The following is a 20,481-nucleotide window of genomic DNA, read 5'->3' as shown; positions in this document are numbered from 1 at the left end:
AGGACAATGTGTATCAATAAATAAGAAAATTAAAACACACTGAGAACATCAAAACACTTTATTTTCAACATGATTTTAACGTCAACACTCGAGGCCGTCACTTATTATTCGTAACTTTTACGTCTTCTCCATCACGTCAAATATATGTTGATATTAGGGTTGTAAAGGCACAGAAATATTCCCTGCTAAACTGCCTTAAAATGCTCGGGAATATTGTAAATATCCCCAAATAGGACATTAAAGAAACTGCGTTATTTACAAATATAAACATGTTTGTCGTGAGCAGACATTTATGTAAAATTATACACAAGTAATAAAAAAACTGTCAAGAGTAAAGCCAAACTGTGGTACGTGAGCTCCCTCTGGTGGTAAATCAGAAATACTGTTCTAATGTATATACCAGGGTGTGTGAATTTTGACCAGTGTGTAGAAAATTAAACAATTATAAAATATATTAGAATTATAATATAATAATAATAATAATGAGAGTCACTTCATCTGTGGCTCCTTCTTAATCTAATTAGTCTATGTGAGTGAGTCCACAGTGGACTTTGCTTGGCAAATGTATTTTTTTACCAACTATATTCATGTTCACAACCTGAACATTTCAAAAAGTTCTCGTAAATTCCCATGAAAAGTTTCCACGTTTAAAAAGATTCCCTGGACTTTTGTAAAGTTCTCCATCTCATGAGTTCATCTTTGTTCATGTTCGTGTTCGTCTGTTGTAGCAGCAGTAGAGTTTGTGGCAGATTAAAACAGAATCTGCCTTTAATCCAGACGTGTTCTTCAGTTTGACTCCAGTCTGTGGATGGTGCTGATGTGAGGAGGAGGAGGAGGAGGAGGAGGAGGAAGAGGTCCTGTAGTGAAGGTCTGAGTTTCCCTCATGTTGAGGATGAAGGTCGTTTCGTGTGATTTGGCAGAATGAGCAGGTGAAGGCTGGACTCATGACGCGTGGATCTGCTGGTGCAGCTCTTCAGCCGGAGATTTCAGACGATAAAACTCCACCTGGATGAAATCAGTCAACGTCTTCCTCATTTCCAACTGTTAGGAGAAAAAAAAAAGGTTTGAGCGTACGATATCTATGTCACATGTTCACGTCTTTATCTTCACTTTTCCAACAGGAAACTGAAGTTTCAGAGCATCTCCTCAGAGTTTGAAACCCTCCTGTGTGGACTTCTTCGTGGACTTCTTCGTGGACTTTTTCGTGGACTCACCTGGCTCTTGTTTTCAGCTCGCAGAGACTCAACGATATCTTTGACGCTGAACGGTTTCCCTACCAGGACGGTGATTCTCTGAAAGCAGAGAGACGAAAAGAAACGGTTAAAAACTCAACATTAAAACAAAGTGTGGTGTGAAAACCTGGTGAAGGTGAAGATGTTTGACACCTTTCCACTGCGAGGAATGTACGGCTTCATGTTGGGCAGAACGTCACTGAGACCTGAGACAAAAAACACACACAAACACAGACGTGTTAGTGTTCTCACTTATTTATTATAGATGTTCTCACTTATTTATTATAGATGTTCTCAGTTCATTTACAGATGTTCTCACTTATTTTCTGTTAATTTAGAGATGTTCTCACTTATTTCCTGTTAATTTACAGATGTTCTCACTTATTTCCAGTTAATTTACAGATGTTTTCAATTCATTTACAGATGTTCTCGCTTATTTTCTGTTCATTTACAGATGTTTTCAGTTCATTTACAGATGATCTCACTTATTTTCAGTTCATTTACAGATGTTCTCACTTATTTTCAGTTCATTTACAGATGTTCTCACTTATTTTCAGTTCATTTACAGATGTTCTTACTTTTTTTCCGTTCATTTACAGATGTTCTCACTTATTTTCAGTTCATTTACAGATGTTCTGTTATTTTCAGTTCATTTACAGATGTTCTCGCTTACTTTCTGTTAATTTACAGATGTTCTCACATATTTTCTGTTAATTTACAGATGTAAAGATGAACAGATCAGTTAATTTACAGATGTTTTCAGTTCATTTACAGATGTTTTCAGTTCATTTACAGATGTTCTCACTTATTTTCATTTATGTTCTGTGTGTTTATTGTCAACAAACACAAGGTAAAGTGAATATTTGCAAACAATAACTGCTCGCTTGATCATATACATGTTTACCTGTGTGTGTGTGTGTGTGTGTGTGTGTGTGTGTGTGCGACTCACCCACATGCCAGAGTGGCAGGATGATGGGATTAACCGAGCACTCAGCGATGAGACGACCGACACCTGAGACATGAAGAGAGAGGATGAGCGAGTGAAAACACGGCGTTTTTACGACGGTGACACAGAAACATGAACGCGTGCTCACCCCACTTCAGTCGGATGAACTCTTCTGTCATGTTCACTTTGCCTGTTTGGAAACAACACACTTTATTTTCCACTGTAAACAAATATAAACATCCCAGAAGTGACTTTTCCAACAGGAAACTGAAGTTTGTAAACCACTCACTCTCCCACACCAAGCCTCATAGAGAAAATCAGTGATTTTAACATCACAGAGACACAGGAGTTCACAGGAGTTGTTGATCCACTGCTGCCTCCATCACTAACTTCAAATGTCTTATGTTGTAAATCCGGCATTTAAAATCCTTTGTTCAGATTGACCTCAGTGATACAAAGTGACCACACGAGGCAGCAGTAGACCAGAAGCTCCTGTGTCCCCGTGAGCTAAAATCACTGATTTTCTCTATGGACTTTGGTGTGGGAGAGTGAGTGGTTTTACAAACTTCAGTTTCCTGTTGGAAACGTCTGTCAAACAGTGAAGATAAAGACGTGAGTGAGCAGCAGGGGGCGCTCACAGCAGCAGTCAGCTCTGATTACTAACACACACACACACAGGTCGTCAAACTCACCCTCAGGAAAAATGTGCACCCATTCTCCTTTGTTGAGTCTTTCCAGAATAAAGTCCATCCCTTTCTGGTAAACGCCGTCACCTGCGGAGAACACGTGATCACGACGATGATGATGATGATGACGACGACGATGATGATGATGATGACGATGATGTCATCACAGACAGTGAATCATCGCTCACCTCTGCAGACAGGAACACACTTTCCTCGGCTGAAGAACCTGGAGTGCAGCTCCTGCGTGAAGCAGATGTCGGACGCTGCCGGCGTCCTGCTCCGTCCATCAGCCAATCACAGGACGGGAAATATGCATCAACAAGTCAACGACACACGTCGCCATTATCCTGCACAAAAGTGGGCGGAGCTTTCTGCCTAACTTTAGTTCTTTTTTTTTAGATGTTGATGTTTGTAAAGCTTTGAGAACAAGTGCCGTGTCAGTTCTGTTACAAACACCATGAGTTTTGCTCCGTCTTTAAGTCGTTTCATTTGAAATATTAACAGATTCACCATCATCACAACAACATAAAATACAAACACTCACCATCTCATCTTGTTAAAGTTCCACAGCTGTCGCAGTTTCAGAATTCCTGACACAAACGGAAAAATACAATCCATCTTATTCTGTTTCCATGTGTGTGTGATGTCAGAGTGTGTGTGATGGCAGAGTGTGTATGTGTGTGTGTGTGTGTGTGTGATCAGAGTGTGTGTGTGTGTGAGATCAGAGAGTGTGTGTGTGAGATCAGAGAGTGTGTGTGTGAGATCAGAGTGTGTGTGTGTGAGATCAGAGTGTGTGTGTGAGATCAGAGAGTGTGTGTGTGAGATCAGAGAGTGTGTGTGTGTGTGTGAGATGTCAGAGAGTGTGTGTGTGTGTGTGAGATGTCAGAGAGTGTGTGTGTGATGTGAGAGAGTGTGTGTGTGTGTGATGTGAGAGAGTGCGTGTGTGATGTCAGTGAGTGTGTGTGTGATGTGTGAGTGTGTGTGTGATGTGGGAGTGTGTGTGTAATGACACAGTGTGTGTGTGTGTGTGTGTGTGTGTGTGGGATGTCAGAGTGTCTGTGATGTCAGATCAGAGTGTGTGTGTGAGATCACATGATGTCAGAGAGTGTGTGAGATGTCAGAGAGTGTGTGTGTGATGTCAGAGAGTGTGTGTGTGATGTCAGAGAGTGTGTGTGTGATGTCAGCGAGTGTGTGTGTGAGATCAGAGTGTGTGTGTGAGATCAGAGTGTGTGTGTGTGTGTGTGTGTGATGTGGGAGTGTGTGTGATGTCAGAGTGTGTGTGATGTCACAGAGTGTGTGTGCGTGTGTGTGATGTCAGGGTGTGTGTGTGAGATCAGAGTGTGTGTGTGTGTGAGAGATGTGGGAGTGTGTGTGATGTCAGGGTGTGTGTGTGATGTCACAGAGAGTGTGTGTGTGTGTGTGAGTGTGTGTGATGTCAGAGTGTGTGTTTGTGTGAGAGATGTGGGAGTGTGTGTGATGTCAGAGTGTGAGCATTACCCCAGATGTGTGGGTCGTCCATGCAGGACTGGTGATTGGACAGAGTGATGAGGGGCGTGTCAGAGGGTCTCTGGTCCACCAGGTCCAACAGAACTTGATGATTGTGGACGGTCAAACAGTTCATGTACTCTGAAGACACACACACACGGCAACCTTGAGTGTCTTGAAAGGCGCCTTAAATATAATGCATTATTATTATTATTATTATTATTACAACAAAGACACTGTGAGCTCGCGCTCGCGAGTGCGCGTGTGTGTGTGTGTGTGTGTGTGTGTGTGTGTGTGTAACTCACTGCTCCAGAAGTACGAGTAAGAGCCCACCATGCCCATGATGAGAGAGCTGGAGATCCTCCAGGACAGAGCAGGACATCGTGGGAATGGCCATCTGACGTCCAGAGGCATGATGATGCTCCACACACACACACACACTCACACACACACTACATTCACACACACACCTTAACCATGACACACAAACACAAACAGGACGACAAAAACAAGACGTTTGAGAACATCGTCATTTCCACGTTTTACAAACACTGATCTATATTTTTATAGTTTTCTCTTGTTATTTCCCAGAGTTTTGAAACTTCACAGCTGATTATAGAAAGTCAGTTTCATGTCACTGCTCTAAAATGCCTCAATTATTCATCAGTTACTAAAATAATTGCACAATATTTTGACAAGTGTTCAACTTCAGACAATTAATACAGGTTTTTGTGATTTTTCAGCTTCTTGAATGTGAATATTTCCTTTTCTTTGCTCCATAAAACAAATAAATCATTAAATCTGAGTCATTTTGAGAGAGTTGACAAACACTGATTAATATTATGACCCAAACCATTCAAGTGTAGCTCTAACAGCCTTCAATTTAGTCAATAAAATATACTGATATATATTTTAATCATATTGTAATGGAAAAGAAAGCACTTGAAATGTGTGATTAGTCGAGAAATAAATAACTCCATGTGACCTGTTAATGTGTTCATATGTGACACTTTTACCGGTAACGTCAAACTGAACATTAGACTTTTTATTCATCTTTTTATCACAGTTAATGCTCTAAATATTGAGCTGACGTTAGCCTGTTAGCATAGCTAGCACAGTCAGTTTCACGGCGTCACATTCACAAACAAACGGCTTTAAAACACACTGTCACTGTCACACACACGCGCGCACACAGTGTGTTACACGGTAATAAAAAAAACACGTAAACACAAACAAAACATCAAAATAAAACAATGTTTTAGCTGAGAGTTCACCTTTTCTCCTGTTGACCTGCTAACCGAGTACCGGTAGCGGAAGTGGAAGCCTCCGCCTCCGCGCTGGATTGTGGGTATCGTAGTTGTAAAGAGCAGTTGAGCGTCAGCATCAGAATACTAATTTTACACAGTTAACTTGGATAATCCCGATGAGATTATTTAAAAATTTTAAATAATATCTTTCTCTCCATATTTTTACGATATATTTTATAAGATAATATTGTTCAAAACAGAGATTGTGACAGTTCTGGGATTAAAGGATTAAAGGAAGTGCACTTGGTTTTATTGACACTGCGTTTTATTTACATCATTACGAAGTCTGAGCCGGACGTGACGTCACTTTCGAGTTCACCGCTCATTTACATTTAAACGCATGTATCCATTCATTCGAGTTAGTGGGCGTGGTTTTGGGTGGGAATAAGAAAAAAACCTTTTTTATAATTGAGTATTTCTTATGTACAAAACAACGTGTGAACTTTGACCATTCAAATACTTTTAGAACAACATCATGTGACAGTAAGACAATAATAATATTTACACAAACAAACTTAAAAACAGTTTGGACAACATCAGACAATAAAAGAAAGACAGAGACAAAATAAATAAATATATAAATAACTCAAAATATATTATTTATTATTATAAACCCATTTTCCTCACTTAGTCAATGATTAATACTTTTGTTATATTTTATTATAATAATTGTATAGTTTATTGTAATATTTTGTGTATTTTCATGTTCTGGTATAACTTCTAATGTATAGTTGTTTTTACTGCTGCACTTTTATCATTTCTTTAATATTTGTTACTTCCGCTCCTCATTCTCACACACACACACACACACACACACACACACGCACACACACGCACAGAGAGAGAGAGAAAGAGAGAGAGAGAGAGAGAGAGAGAGAGAGAGAGAGAGAGAGAGAGAGAGAGAGAGGTCTTTCTTCTGTCACTGATTGGAGGTCGGGACTGAGGGGGCGGGGCTTCACCGGAGCTCACCGGGACCTGTCGGTGAGTTACCGGCGGTTCTCTGAGGATCGTGGCCGCAGCGGAGCGTCGCTGAGCGGCTTCAGGACTGTGATGAGACCGGAGAGGAAACAGGTGAGTCTGGGGATCGAAGCCCCCTTTTTAAATAAATAGAATCATAGAAAATAACAAAATTGATCCTTTTGAATCATGTAGAGTGATCAAGTGATAATCCGCTTCTAATCATTCATCAATTAAAAAAATAAAATAATTAATGATGATTAAAATACTCAATGACTTTATTCAGACACTTTTCTTTCATGTAATGTTGAAAATATAAAAATGTTCATATTATGATGGGTTTTCAAGTGACTGATGACATCACATACATTTAAATCTGACTTTTTAATAAGTTGATTGATATAAATAATAATTATGATGGGATTATTCTGGGGTTTCTTTGATCTCAGATTATGTCACAATGTAATCATGTGTTTTAATCATTCATGTTTCATGTTTCGCTCTCAGTGATGAACAAAAAAATAGATTTTTAATACAGAAACAATTTGTGTGTTGTTGTTGTGTTGTTGAGTGTTTTATATATTTATGTTTACAATTTAAAAATATGCATATGCATAATATGCATATGTATATAATATATATATGTATGTATGTATGTATGTACAACTATTTTAACGTGAAAAGTAGCAGCATTTGTAAGCGTACGACTGATTTAACATGAAAAGTAGCAGTGTTTGTAAGCATGGCAGCCATCTTGAAATCTAACGTCTTAGTTTGTGAGGTTGCTCCGAGTTGGAAATCCGACTTGAGGAGGCATTCCTGTAGAAACTTACGACTAGGAACCCGGAAAATTCCGACTTCCATCTACAACCGGAACGCACCACAGTAAATACAGTAAAAATAGAAACATGTATTTTTTTGTCCTCAGGAGTTCACAATGACCACTCTCAGCTGAACATCACCTCAGTATGACATCATCAGGCCCCGCCCCCCTTCCTCACCTTTGTCCTCGGGACTACGTCTCACGCTGGATTGGATGCCAGCTGTCCCTGTGGCCCCGCCTTCTTCTGTCACTATGGCTCTGGATTGGTGCACAGGTGATCCAGGTAGGCTCCTCCCACCAGCACTTCCACCCCCACTCCATCAAGATACCTGGTGACATCACTCTGGGCGGCCTGTTCCCCATCCACGCCCGCGGCCCCCACGGCCTGCCCTGCGGCGAGCTGAAGAAGGAGAAGGGGATCCACCGCATGGAGGCCATGCTGTACGCTCTGGACCAGATCAACAGTGACCCCGAGCTGCTGCCCAACATCACGCTGGGCGCCCGCATCCTGGACACCTGCTCCAGGGACACCTACGCCCTGGAGCAGTCGCTCACCTTCGTCCAGGCGCTGATCCAGAAAGACACGTCCGACATCCGCTGCTCCAACGGGGAACCGGCAATCGTCCGCAAACCGGAGAGGGTGGTGGCCGTGATCGGGGCGTCGGCCAGCTCCGTGTCCATCATGGTGGCCAACATCCTGCGCCTGTTTGAGGTAATGACAGTAAAACCACTCACTCTCCCACACCAAAGTCCAGAGAGAAAATCAGGAACTGCTGGTCTACTGCTGCCTCGTGTGGTCACTTTGTGTCACTGACGTCAATCTGGATAAAGGATTTCAAACACTGAAGTGACAAAATAAGACATTTGAAGTTAGTGATGGCGGCGGCAGTGGATCAACAAAATATGTTTTTCAGTGAGCCTCCATGGTTTCTCAAGCACTCACTCTCCCACACCAAAGTCCATAGTGAAAATCAGTTATTTTAACATCACAGCACACAGGAGTTGTTGATCCACTGCTGCCTCCATCACTAAGTTCAAATGTCTTATTTTGTCAAATTCTGCATTTGAATAACTTTGTTCAGATTGACCTCAGTGACACAAAGTGACCACACGAGGCAGCAGTGGACCAGCAGTTCCTGATTTTCTCTATGGACTTTGGTGTGGGAGGGTGAGTGGTTTACAAACTTCAGTTTCCTGTTGGAAAAGTCTGTCTAACAGTGAAGATAAAGACGTGAACATGTTCTTAAAGACATCTTAGACTTAAACTGACGTAGATTTTATGGGCTAAGTCTGTGCAGCAGGGGGCGCTCACAGTGAGTGTGTCGCTCATACAACCACATTTTTAAAAAAACGCTGAACTCCCCTTTAACAGACAGACTGGTGTCTGGTTTGTGGATTAATGTTTTAAACAATACAGTATGTGTCTGAGTGACTAATGAAAGCTTTTAATGACTGAGAGAGAGAGAGAGAGTGAGGCATCATGGGAAAATATTCACGGATAACTTTTACCGATCACGGGGAGAGAGAGAGTCACACACACACACACACACACACACACACAGTGTGTTCAGTGAAGCATCTCAGATGATGATGATGATGATGAAGGTGATGACAGTTACAATGAGGTCTGCTTTTAGAGCTCGTTAATGTGACGTTCATTAATCTGCACACACACACACACACAGTGTGTGTAATGTGATTGTTATCCATTTTATTGAAGCTGTGACACACATTCAGGCTGTTACACAACACTAATCCTCTGTGTGTGTGTGTGTGCGCGTGCGTTGCTCACTAACTGTAAATAAAGATGAAAACAGGACACCTGTGTCGCCCCCTGGTGGCAGCACTTTAGAAGACGTTCGAATGTTCCTCATTCGTCTCAGTATTGAACATAATTTTTTACCAGAGCTGTCAATCAATCACTTCTTTAACTGTGATTAATCACCTGACTGTCCATATTTAATCACATTTTATTTTTTAATCTGTTTTAATGGAACGTAGGTAGCTGATGACACGAAATCCCATCATGCAACAGTCTGAACCAAAACAGAAAACGTGTGTAGAAGACGTAAACAATGCTAACTTTAATGTATTGTTTATTTTACGCGCTTTTATTGCAAGTTTTTAAGCGTTCTTCAGAGTACGATGAGGTCTATCGGAAAGACAAAGATGTCTAGATACTGCAGGGGTAAAATAATGCCGTGCTTGTGAAAACCACCAGGGGGCAGTAGTCTGTGATGTGTTACTCGATCTCTGTGCAGTTCAAGTTTGTCGTGAACTCTGATGATGTTCACTTTTCCTGCCAACATGGCGGCGTAAACAAACGTAAGCGTACGACTGATTTGACATGAAAAGTAGCAGCAGTTATAAGTGTCCAACTGATTTAACGTGAAAAGTATCATTGTTTGTAAGCGTACGACTGATTTAACATGAAAAGTAGCAGCACTTGTAAGCTCAGACTGGTTTAACATGAAAAGTAGTGTACAACTGATTTAACGTGAAAAGTAGCAGCATTTGAAAGTGTACGACTGATTTAACGTGAAAAGTAGCAGCGGTTATATGCGTCCAACTGATTTAACGTGAAAAGTAGCAGCACTTGAAAGTGTACGACTGATTTAACGTGAAAAGTTGCAACGCTTGAAAATGTATGACTGATTTAACGTGAAAAGTAGCAGCGGTTATAAGTGTCCGACTGATTTAGCATGAAAAGTAGCATCGCTTGTAAGCGTACAACTGATTTAACGTGAAAAGTAGCAGCATTTGAAAGCGTACGACTAATTTAACGTGAAAAGTGGCATCGCTTGTAAGCGTACGACTGATTTAACGTGAAAAGTAGCAGCGGTTATAAGTGTCCAAATGATTTAACGTGAAAATTAGCATTGTTTGTAAGCGTACGACTGATTTAACGTGAAAAGTAGCAGCGCTTGTAAGCGTACGACTGATTTAACGTGAAAAGTAGCAGCGTTTGAAAGCGTACCACTGATTTAACATGAAAAGTAGCAGCGGTTATAAGTGTCCAACTGATTTAACGTGAAAAGTAGCATTGTTTGTAAGCGTACGACTGATTTAACGTGAAAAGAAGCAGCGTTTGTAAGCGTACGACTGATTTAACATGAAAAGTAGAAGCGTTTGAAAGCGTACGACTGATTTAACATGAAAAGTAGAAGCGTTTGTAAGCGTACGACTGATTTAACATGAAAAGTAGAAGCGTTTGAAAGCGTACGACTGATTTAACGTGAAAAGTAGCAGCGTTTGAAAGCGTACGACTGATTTAACGTGAAAAGTAGAAGCGTTTGAAAGCGTACGACTGATTTAACGTGAAAAGTAGAAGCGTTTGAAAGCGTACGACTGATTTAACGTGAAAAGTAGAAGCGTTTGAAAGCGTACGACTGATTTAACGTGAAAAGTAGCAGCTTTTGAAAGCGTACGACTGATTTAACGTGAAAAGTAGCAGCGTTTGAAAGCGTACGACTGATTTAACATGAAAAGTAGCAGCGGTTATAAGTGTCCAACTGATTTAACGTGAAAAGTAGCATTGTTTGTAAGCGTACGACTGATTTAACGTGAAAAGAAGCAGCGTTTGTAAGCGTACGACTGATTTAACATGAAAAGTAGAAGCGTTTGAAAGCGTACGACTGATTTAACATGAAAAGTAGAAGCGTTTGTAAGCGTACGACTGATTTAACATGAAAAGTAGCAGCGTTTGAAAGCGTACGACTGATTTAACGTGAAAAGTAGAAGCGTTTGAAAGCGTACGACTGATTTAACGTGAAAAGTAGAAGCGTTTGAAAGCGTACGACTGATATAACGTGAAAAGTAGAAGCGTTTGAAAGCGTACGACTGATTTAACGTGAAAAGTAGCAGCGTTTGAAAGCGTACGACTGATTTAACGTGAAAAGTAGCAGCGTTTGAAAGCGTACGACTGATTTAACGTGAAAAGTAGCAGCGCTTGTAGAACAAACCGAGTCATGTGACGTCCAGAGCTCAGCTGATCACTGCTCTGTGTGTGTGTGTGTCAGATTCCTCAGGTGAGCTACGCGTCCACCGCTCCAGAACTTAGCGACAACAACAGGTACGACTTCTTCTCCCGCGTTGTTCCTCCGGACTCGTACCAGGCTCAGGCCATGCTGGACATCGTCAGAGCGCTGGGCTGGAACTACGTGTCCACACTGGCGTCCGAGGGAAACTACGGCGAGAGCGGCGTGGACGCCTTCATGCAGATCTCCAGAGAGGAGGGTACGTCCTGTCTGTCTGTCTCTGAGCTCGTCTGTCTGCCTGTCTGTCTTTCAGGTGTGACATCACTGTCTCTCTCTCTCAGGGGGCGTGTGCATCGCTCAGTCGGTGAAGATTCCTCGTGAGCCGACGCTCGGAGAGTTCGATAAGATCATCCGTCGGCTGATGGAGACGAGTAACGCCCGCGGCGTCATCATCTTCGCCAACGAGGACGACATCAAGTAAAACCGGACACTGACCGCGACGTTTCCCAACTTTGACCCTTGTATGCTAATGTGACTCCTCCCTCTTCTGCTCGGTAGGCGTGTCCTCGAGGCAACCAAGCGCGCGAACCTGACGGGACACTTCGTGTTTGTGGGCTCGGACAGTTGGGGCGCCAAGAGTTCACCAATCGCAGAGCTAGAGGACGTGGCAGAGGGCGCCGTCACCATCCTGCCCAAACGAGTGTCGATCGACGGTAACTATGACATCACATGATGAGGGCGGGGCTAAAACTGAATGTCGTCTTTGGGCTCAGCCCGAGATGCTGCTGTTGTTGTTGTGTTGTTTTGTTGTTCGTCTCATGTCTTGTTGTTTGTCTTGTGTTGTTGTATTGTTTGTCTCATGTGTTGTTGTGTTTTGTTTGTCGCATGTGCTGTGTTGTTTGTCTCATGTTGTTGTTGTGTTGTGTGTCTCATGTGTTGTTGTGTTTTGTTTGTCGCATGTGTTGTGTTGTTTGTCTCATGTTGTTGTTGTGTTGTGTGTCTCATGTGTTGTTGTGTTGTGTGTCTCATGTGTTGTTGTGTTGTGGGTCTCCTATTTTGTTGTTTTGTTATTTGTCTCATGTGTTGTTGTTTGTCTCATGTGTTGTTGTTGTGTGTTGTGCCTCATGTGTTGTTGTGTTGTGTCTCATGTGTTGTTGTTGTGTTGTGTCTCATGTATTGTGTTGTTGTTGTGTTGTATGTCTCATGTGTTGTTGTGTTGTGGGTCTCATGTGTTGTTGTGTTGTTTGTCTCATTTGTTATTGTGTTTTGTGTCTCATGTGTTGTTGTTGTGTTGTTTGTCTCAGGTGTTGTGTTGTGTGTCTCATGTGTTGTTGTTTGTCTCATTTGTTGTTGTGTTGTGTGTCTCATGTGTTGTTGTGTGTTGTGCCTCATGTGTTGTTGTGTTGTGTCTCATGTATTGTTGTTGTGTTGTGTCTCATGTGTTGTGTTGTGTGTCTCGTGTTGTTTCTCATGTGTTGTGTTGTTGTGTTGCTTGTCTCATGTGTTGTGTTGTTTGTCTCATGTGTTTTTGTTGTTGTGTTGTGTCTCATGTGTTGTTGTTGTGTGTTGTGCCTCATGTGTTGTTGTGTTGTGTCTCATGTGTTGCTGTTGTGTTGTGTCTCATGTGTTGTGTTGTGTGTCTCATGTGTTGTCGTGTTGTGTGTCTCATGTGTTGTGTTGTGTCTCATGTGTTGTTGTGTTGTGTGTCTCATGTGTTGTTGTTGTGTTGTGTGTCTCATGTGTTGTGTTGTGGGTCTCATGTGTTGTTGTGTTGTGTGTCTCATGTGTTGTTGTTGTGTTGTGTGTCTCATGTGTTGTCGTGTTGTGTGTCTCATGTGTTGTCGTGTTGTGTGTCTCATGTGTTGTCGTGTTGTGTGTCTCATGTGTTGTGTTGTCGTGTTGTGTGTCTCATGTGTTGTTGTTGTGTTGTGTGTCTCATGTGTTGTTGTTGTGTTGTTGTGTCCAGGCTTCGATCACTACTTCACGTCTCGTTCTCTGGAGAACAATCGCAGGAACATCTGGTTCAATGAGTTCTGGGAAGACGACTTCAGGTGTAAACTGACTCGACCTGGAGTGGAACTCGACCCGGACAAGAAGAAGTGCACAGGTATGAGCTCACCTGAGGGGGCGGGGCCAGTCGTAGGTAGGCGTGTGTGACGTCACGTGACGTGTCCCTGCAGGTGAGGAGAGGATTGGACGAGACTCGTCCTACGAGCAGGAAGGAAAAGTCCAGTTTGTCATCGACGCAGTTTACGCCGTCGCTCACGCGCTCAACAACATGGTTCAGAACTTTTGTCCCAGCGGTGACGGCGTCTGTGGCTCCATGGACCCAGTGGAGGGAAGATCACTGCTCGAGTACATCAGAGCTGTACACTTCAATGGTAACCTGTCTGTCTGTCTCTGACCTGTCTGTCTGTCTCTGACCTGTCTGTCTGTCACTGACCTGTCTGTCTCTGACCTGTCTGTCTCTGACCTGTCTGTCTGTCTCTGACCTGTCTGTCTGTCTGTCTCTGACCTGTCTGTCTGTCTCTGACCTGTCTGTCTGTCTGTCTCTGACCTGTCTGTCTGTCACTGACCTGTCTGTCTCTGACCCGTCTGTCTGTCTCTGACCTGTCTGTCTCTGACCTGTCTGTCTGTCTCTGACCTGTCTTTCTGTCACTGACCTGTCTGTCTGTCTCTGACCTGTCTGTCTCTGACCTGTCTGTCTGTCTCTGACCTGTCTGTCTCTGACCTGTCTGTCTGTCTCTGACCTGTCTGTCTCTGACCCGTCTGTCTGCCTCTGACCTGTCTGTCTGTCTCTGACCCCTCTGTCTGCCTCTGACCTGTCTGTCTGTCTCTGACCTGTCTGTCTGCCTCTGACCTGTCTGTCTCTGACCTGTCTGTCTGCCTCTGACCTGTCTGTCTCTGACCTGTCTGTCTGTCTGTCTCTGACCTGTCTGTCTCTGACCTGTCTGTCTGTCACTGACCCATCTGTCTCTGACCTGTCTGTCTGTCTCTGACCTGTCTGTCTCTGACCTGTCTGTCTGTCTCTGACCTGTCTGTCTGTCTCTGACCTGTTTGTCTCTGACCTGTCTGTCTGTCTCTGACCCGTCTGTCTGTTTCTGACCTGTCTGTCTGACTCTGACCTGTCTGTCTCTGACCTGTCTGTCTGTCTCTGACCTGTCTGTCTCTGACCTGTCTGTCTCTGACCTGTCTGTCTGTCTCTGACCTGTCTGTCTCTGACCTGTCTGTCTGTCTCTGACCTATCTCTCTCTGACCCATCTGTCTCTCACTGACCCGTCTGTCTATCTCTGACCCGTCTGTCTATCTCTGATCTGTCTCTCTCTGACCCATCTGTCTCTCCCTGACCCATCTTTCTCTCCGTGACCCGTCTGTCTGTCTCTTACCCGTCTGTCTCTCTCTCTCTGACCCGTCTGTCTCTCTTTCTGACCTGTCTGTCTCTCTCTCTGACCCATCTTTCTGTCTCTCTGACCCGTCTGTCTCTCTCTCTGACCTGTCTGTCTCTCTCTCTGACCCATCTGTCTGTCTCTCTCTGACCCGTCTGTCTCTGACCCGTCTGTCTCTTTCCCACAGGAAGTGCAGGTACCAGTGTTTTGTTCAATGAGAATGGAGACGCTCCCGGTCGTTATGATATCTTCCAGTTTCAGTTGACCAATCACAGTCACCCTGGTTACCGCGTCATCGGACAGTGGACCAATAACCTGAGACTCAATGTAAGAAGCTGATTGGACAAATGAAATACCTGAAATAATGTCTGTTATTGACAACTCTGACCTGTCTGTCTGTCTGTCTGTCTGTCTCAGTTGGAGGACATGCAGTGGTGTGGAGGAGACAAGACAGTCCCAGACTCCATTTGTAGTTTTCCTTGTAAACCAGGAGAGAGGAAGAAGATGGTGAAAGGTGTTCCCTGCTGCTGGCACTGTGAGGTGAGACAGTCTGTCTCTGTCTGTCCCTCACTGTTAATCGTCTGTCCCTCACTGTTGTCCCTCGTCTGTCTCTGTAGCTCTGTGATGGGTATCAGTACCAGCTGGACGAGTTTTCCTGTGAGTCCTGTCCATCAGACATGCGTCCAGTCCCCAACAGAACCGCCTGTCGCCCGACACCAATCATCAAACTGGAGTGGAACTCCCCCTTTGCTCTTGTCCCCACCTCCCTCGCCATTCTGGGTATCCTAGCAACCAGCGCTGTGGTCGCCATCTTTATCCGCTTCAATGACACGCCCATCGTCAGGGCGTCAGGAAGAGAACTCAGCTACGTACTACTGACAGGTACTACTGACTAATACTACTGACAGGTACTACTGACTAATACTACTGACAGGTACTACTGACTATTACTACTGACAAATACTACTGACAGGTACTACTGACAGGTACTACTGACTAATACTACTGACTGATACTACTGACAGGTACTACTGACAGGTACTACTGACAAATACTACTGACAGGTACTACTGACAAATACTCCTGACAGGTACTACTGACAAATACTACTGACAGGTACTACTGACAAATATTAATGGAAGGTACTACTGACAAATACTACTGACAGGTACTACTGACAAATGCTATTGACAGGTACTACTGACAAATACTCCTGACAGGTACTACTGACAAATACTACTGACAGGTACTACTGACATGTACTACTGACAAATACTACTGATATGTAGCACTGACAAATACTACTGACATGTACTATTGACAAATACTACTGACAGGTACTTCTGACAAATACTATTCACAGGCAATACTGACAAATACTATTGACATGTACTACTGACAGGTTATTGACAAATACTACTGACATGTACTGCTGACAAAAACTACTGACAGGTACTACTGGCAGGTAGCACTAACTTCCCGTTTTTATTGTGCAGGAACAGAACCAGGCTTAGAACCAGGTTTAGAACCAGGTTTAGAACCAGGTTTAGAGCTGGATTACAAAGTGTTGCCGTTGTCACATGATGATGTCACTAAGGTTACTGGTTAAAGTGATGTCATCATCAGGTGATGATGTCATCATCAGTGATGACATCATCACCTGTGTCCCTGGGTCGACAGGTATCTTCCTGATCTACCTCATCACCTTCCTGATGATCGCAGAACCTGGTGTGGTGGTCTGTGCGTTCCGGCGCCTCCTGCTGGGCCTGGGTATGACCATCACGTACTCGGCCATGTTGACCAAAACAAACCGCATCTACCGCATCTTTGAGCAGGGCAAGAGGTCAGTGACTCCGCCCAAATTCATCAGCCCCACCTCCCAGCTCGCCATCACCTTCATCCTGATCTGTGTCCAGGTGAGGGGAGGAGTCACAGCAGTCACATGACCTCTGAGCACAGCAGCATATGATCACATGACTCTGTGTGTGTGTGTGTGTGTGTGTGTGTGTGTGTGTCAGGTCCTCGGTGTGTTTGTGTGGTTCGCCGTCGTCCCGCCTCACACCATCATCGACTACGATGAGCTCCGCCCCCCGAACCCCGACCTCGCCCGCGGCATCTTGAAGTGCGACATGTCGGACCTGTCAATCATCTGCTGCCTCGCCTACAGCATCGTTCTCATGGTGACGTATTGATCGCGTATTGATCCGATGTCGTTAAAACTGACTTGATCATTAACGTAAACCTGTGTTGTTCTTGTTGCTAGGTAACGTACTGTTTCTGTTGCTAGGTGACTTGTACGGTGTACGCGGTGAAGAGCCGCGGTGTGCCCGAGACGTTCAATGAGGCCAAGCCGATCGGTTTCACGATGTACACCACCTGTATCATCTGGCTAGCCTTCGTCCCCATCTTCTTTGGTACGGCCCAGTCCACTGAGAAGGTGAGACCGAAAACCTGGACTGGACCCTGGTCCTGGTGGACCAACGTAAACCTGGGCCCGTCGTGGTGTTTACGTTGTGCTGAACGCTGAAATATTATTGTTCGTCAGGTGGCAGTGGCGACACCTGGTGGTGAACTGTTGTCACTGTTGTTAATCCAGATTAAATTATGTTGGTGTTGTGACAGCAGGGGGAGCTGATGAGGCAACAGGGAGACGGGGGTGGAAGATAACGAGAACAGTCTTCCGAGTTCTTTTCTGTCTGCTGTTGTTGTCTCACTTTACAGTGAACGTAGTTAGCTTAGCGTTAGCTCCAGGAGTGTTGTCATTGCTTGCGTTAGCTCGCAGAATTTGCGCGAGAAATTAGTAAACCACTAACTATCCTGTTCTCTGTAAGATAACTGTGTGTCATAAACAATGGGTCAGGACCCACAGATGGGTGGGGGGAATTTGCAAATTATTCCCAAAACTTTAGTTCAGATTTACAGTATTTGTTTTTAAACAATTAGCATTAGCATTTTGATTAATTTATCAGCAATTATCCTTTTGCTAAATTCTGATATTAGCAACATACGTTGCTGTAAACTAGTTGCCATATTATGCTAAACTTTGCTATCATCGTGATTTATATTGCGATCTGGGTTGCGATAGTTTGTTTATCGTTAACTTTAGTTAGTTAGCTGAGCTTTAGCTCCAGGAGAGTGGTTGTCATTGGATTTGTGTGAGACAAGATCTGGAGACGACAAACACGTCATCATGGGACATTAAAGGTTGAAACACTGCTAACAGTGTATTAGCATTGCATAAAAACCTGAACTGTCCCTTTAAAGCCTCGTTCTGGTCTGTTAGACATGTTTCTAAAATGACTCTACTCGAGGAAATTTGGTGACAAACGAGTGAGAGACAGGAACTACGTCTCTCTCACACACACACACACACACACACACACACACACACACACACACACACACACACACACACACACACACACACACACACACACAGTGAAGGTGGACTCCTGTGAGGACAAAGTGATGAGACAGAAAGCAGGTGATGTGAGGATTAAAAGTGAGCAGATCGTCTCCAGGCAGAGAGGAACAGACGGATTATACAGATTATAATTCAGCACATCACGAAATTATACAATAAAAGGTTCATTAAAACCAGCGTGACAAAGAGCTTCAGCAGCTGAGAGACACGCAAACAGAGACACAAATACTAGCAAAACCCCACTCGTGTCTGTCCCTCTGACAGGGACAGGAAACAGGAAGTGAACTCATTTAACCTGGACATTTAAACAAAGTGTTTTTGTGTTAAATCACTAATCACTGTCATACAGACTGTCTTCTGTCTGACTCTGTGTCTCGTTGTGTCTTTGTGTGCAGTTGTTTATCCAGACAGCGACTCTGACTGTGTCCATGTCCCTCAGTGCGTTCGTGTCTCTCGGGATGCTTTACCTGCCCAAGGTTTACGTCATCGTTTTCCATCCTGAGGAGAACGTTCAGAAGAGGAAGAGGAGCTTCAAGGTTCCACTTAACCCTCATACGCCTGTTGTCTTCTGACTGTTGTTGTTGTTGTCTTCTGACAGTTGTTGTCTTCTGACTGTTGTTGTCTTCTGACTGTTGTCTTTGTCTTCTGACTGTTGTTGTCTTCTGACTGTTGTCTTTGTCTTCTGACTGTTGTTGTCTTCTGACTGTTATTGTTTTCTGACTGCTGTCCTATTTGTCTTCTGGCTGTTGTTTTCGTTGTCTTCTGACTGTCGTCTTCTTCTGACTGTCGTTGTTGTCTACTGACTGCTGTTGTCTTCTGACTGTTGTTGTTGTTGTCTTCTGACTGTCCTTATTTTCTGACTGTTGTAGTCTTCTGACTGTTGTAGTCTTCTGACTGTTGTCTTCTGACTGTTGTTGTCTTCTGACTGCTGTCCTTTTCGTCTACTGTTATTGTCTTCTGACTGTTGTTGTCTTCTGACTGTTGTTGTCTTCTGACTGCTGTTGTCTTCTGACTGCTGTTGACTTCTGACTGCTGTCCTTTTCGTCTACTGTTATTGTCTTTTGACTGTTGTTGTCTTCTGACTGCTGTTGTTGTTTGACTGTTGTTGTCTTCTGACTGCTGTTGTTGTTGTCTTCTGACTGCTGTCCTTTTCGACTACTGTTGTTGTCTTCTGACTGTTGTTGTTGTCTTCTGACTGCTGTTGTTTTTATCTTCTGACTGCTGTCCTTTTCGTCTACTATTATGGTCTTCTGACTGTTGTTGTCTTCTGACTGCTGTTGTTGTTTGACTGTTGTTGTCTTCTGACTGCTGTTGTTGTTGTCTTCTGACTGCTGTCCTTTTCGACTACTGTTGTTGTCTTCTGACTGTTGTTGTTGTCTTCTGACTGCTGTTGTTTTTATCTTCTGACTGCTGTCCTTTTCGTCTACTATTATGGTCTTCTGACTGTTGTTGTCTTCTGACTGCTGTTGTTGTTTGACTGTTGTTGTCTTCTGACTGCTGTCCTTTTCGTCTACTATTATTGTCTTCTGACTGTTGTTGTCTTCTGATTGTTGTTGTCTTCTGACTGTTGTTGTCTTCTGATTGTTGTCTTCTTACTGCTGTTGTTGTTGTCTTCTGACTGCTGTCCTTTTCGTCTACTGTTATTGTCTTCTGACTGTTATTGTCTTCTGACTGTTATTGTCTTCTGACTGTTGTTGTCTTCTGATTGTTGTTGTCTTCTGATTGTTGTTGTCTTCTGACTGCTGTCCTTTTCGTCTACTGTTATTGTCTTCTGACTGCTGTCCTTGTCTTCTGACTGTTGTAGTGTAGTCTTCTGACTGCTGTTGTTTTTGTATTCTGACTGTTATTGTCTTCTGACTATTGTTGTCATCTTCTGACTGTTGTTGTTGTTGTTTACAGGCGGTGGCCCAGTCAGCCAGACTGTCTCAGAAGTCCCAGAATGGTGAGATGAAGATTGAACCTGACAGGTCACAGTGACTCTGCCTGAAGAACCACAGCTCAGTCTCTGCTCAGAGGCTCCTGTGGATCAGCGGGTGTTGGAGGTTCGATCCTTGGGTCACGTGAAGTAAAGACAGGGAATCGAACCAGCGATCAGTCGCAGCTACTGATCAGTTCAACTTCAACTGTCATGTTTCAATTCTCTCCTCTCTGGTAACTGGTGACCGATCCCTGTGACATCATCATCATCTTCATCATCATCATCCAGGTCCTATTTATACAGACGTAAACAAACACGTCTCATGTCCATTTGTCCACAT

At 43.6% G+C, this 20,481-nt stretch overlaps 2 protein-coding genes across 2 annotated transcripts; one reads left to right on the top strand and one right to left on the bottom strand.

Annotated features, from left to right (window-relative positions):
• Positions 1–223: 223 nt before the first annotated feature.
• On the bottom strand, positions 224–5,639 carry tafazzin (tafazzin, phospholipid-lysophospholipid transacylase). The gene is made up of 11 exons (XM_083895334.1): positions 5,624–5,639; positions 4,655–4,819; positions 4,362–4,490; positions 3,409–3,454; positions 3,053–3,138; positions 2,871–2,951; positions 2,327–2,368; positions 2,182–2,244; positions 1,386–1,438; positions 1,215–1,292; positions 224–1,041 (listed from the first exon to the last, which is right to left on the bottom strand). Exons 2-11 carry the CDS (start codon positions 4,761–4,763, stop codon positions 943–945), a joined length of 786 nt encoding a protein of 261 aa, XP_083751460.1. The 5' UTR covers positions 4,764–4,819; positions 5,624–5,639; the 3' UTR covers positions 224–942.
• Positions 5,640–7,581: 1,942 nt separating this feature from the next.
• Positions 7,582–20,200, top strand: grm6a (glutamate receptor, metabotropic 6a; the record flags this gene model as incomplete). The annotated part of the gene is made up of 14 exons (XM_083894790.1): positions 7,582–8,148; positions 11,456–11,672; positions 11,755–11,890; positions 11,972–12,126; positions 13,380–13,520; positions 13,594–13,794; positions 14,987–15,126; positions 15,217–15,339; positions 15,417–15,681; positions 16,480–16,715; positions 16,818–16,979; positions 17,087–17,236; positions 18,619–18,759; positions 20,123–20,200. 14 exons carry the CDS (start codon positions 7,582–7,584, stop codon positions 20,198–20,200), a joined length of 2,712 nt encoding a protein of 903 aa, XP_083750916.1.
• Positions 20,201–20,481: the final 281 nt, after the last annotated feature.

The sequence above is a fragment of the Microchirus variegatus genome (genome assembly GCF_963457635.1).
Source record: "Microchirus variegatus genome assembly, chromosome: 9".
NCBI lineage: Eukaryota > Metazoa > Chordata > Actinopteri > Pleuronectiformes > Soleidae > Microchirus > Microchirus variegatus.
This window is presented reverse-complemented; position numbering and strand designations above follow the sequence as displayed.

Coding starts and splice junctions, on each gene's coding strand:
- tafazzin (XM_083895334.1), bottom strand. CDS start 4,763: ATGCCTCTGGACGTCAGATGGCCATTCCCACGATGTCCTGCTCTGTCC. Junction 4,491..4,654: donor TTACTCGTACTTCTGGAGCA/GTGAGTTACACA, acceptor GTGTGTCTTCAG/AGTACATGAACTGTTTGACC. Junction 3,455..4,361: donor GGACGACCCACACATCTGGG/GTAATGCTCACA, acceptor CGTTTGTGTCAG/GAATTCTGAAACTGCGACAG.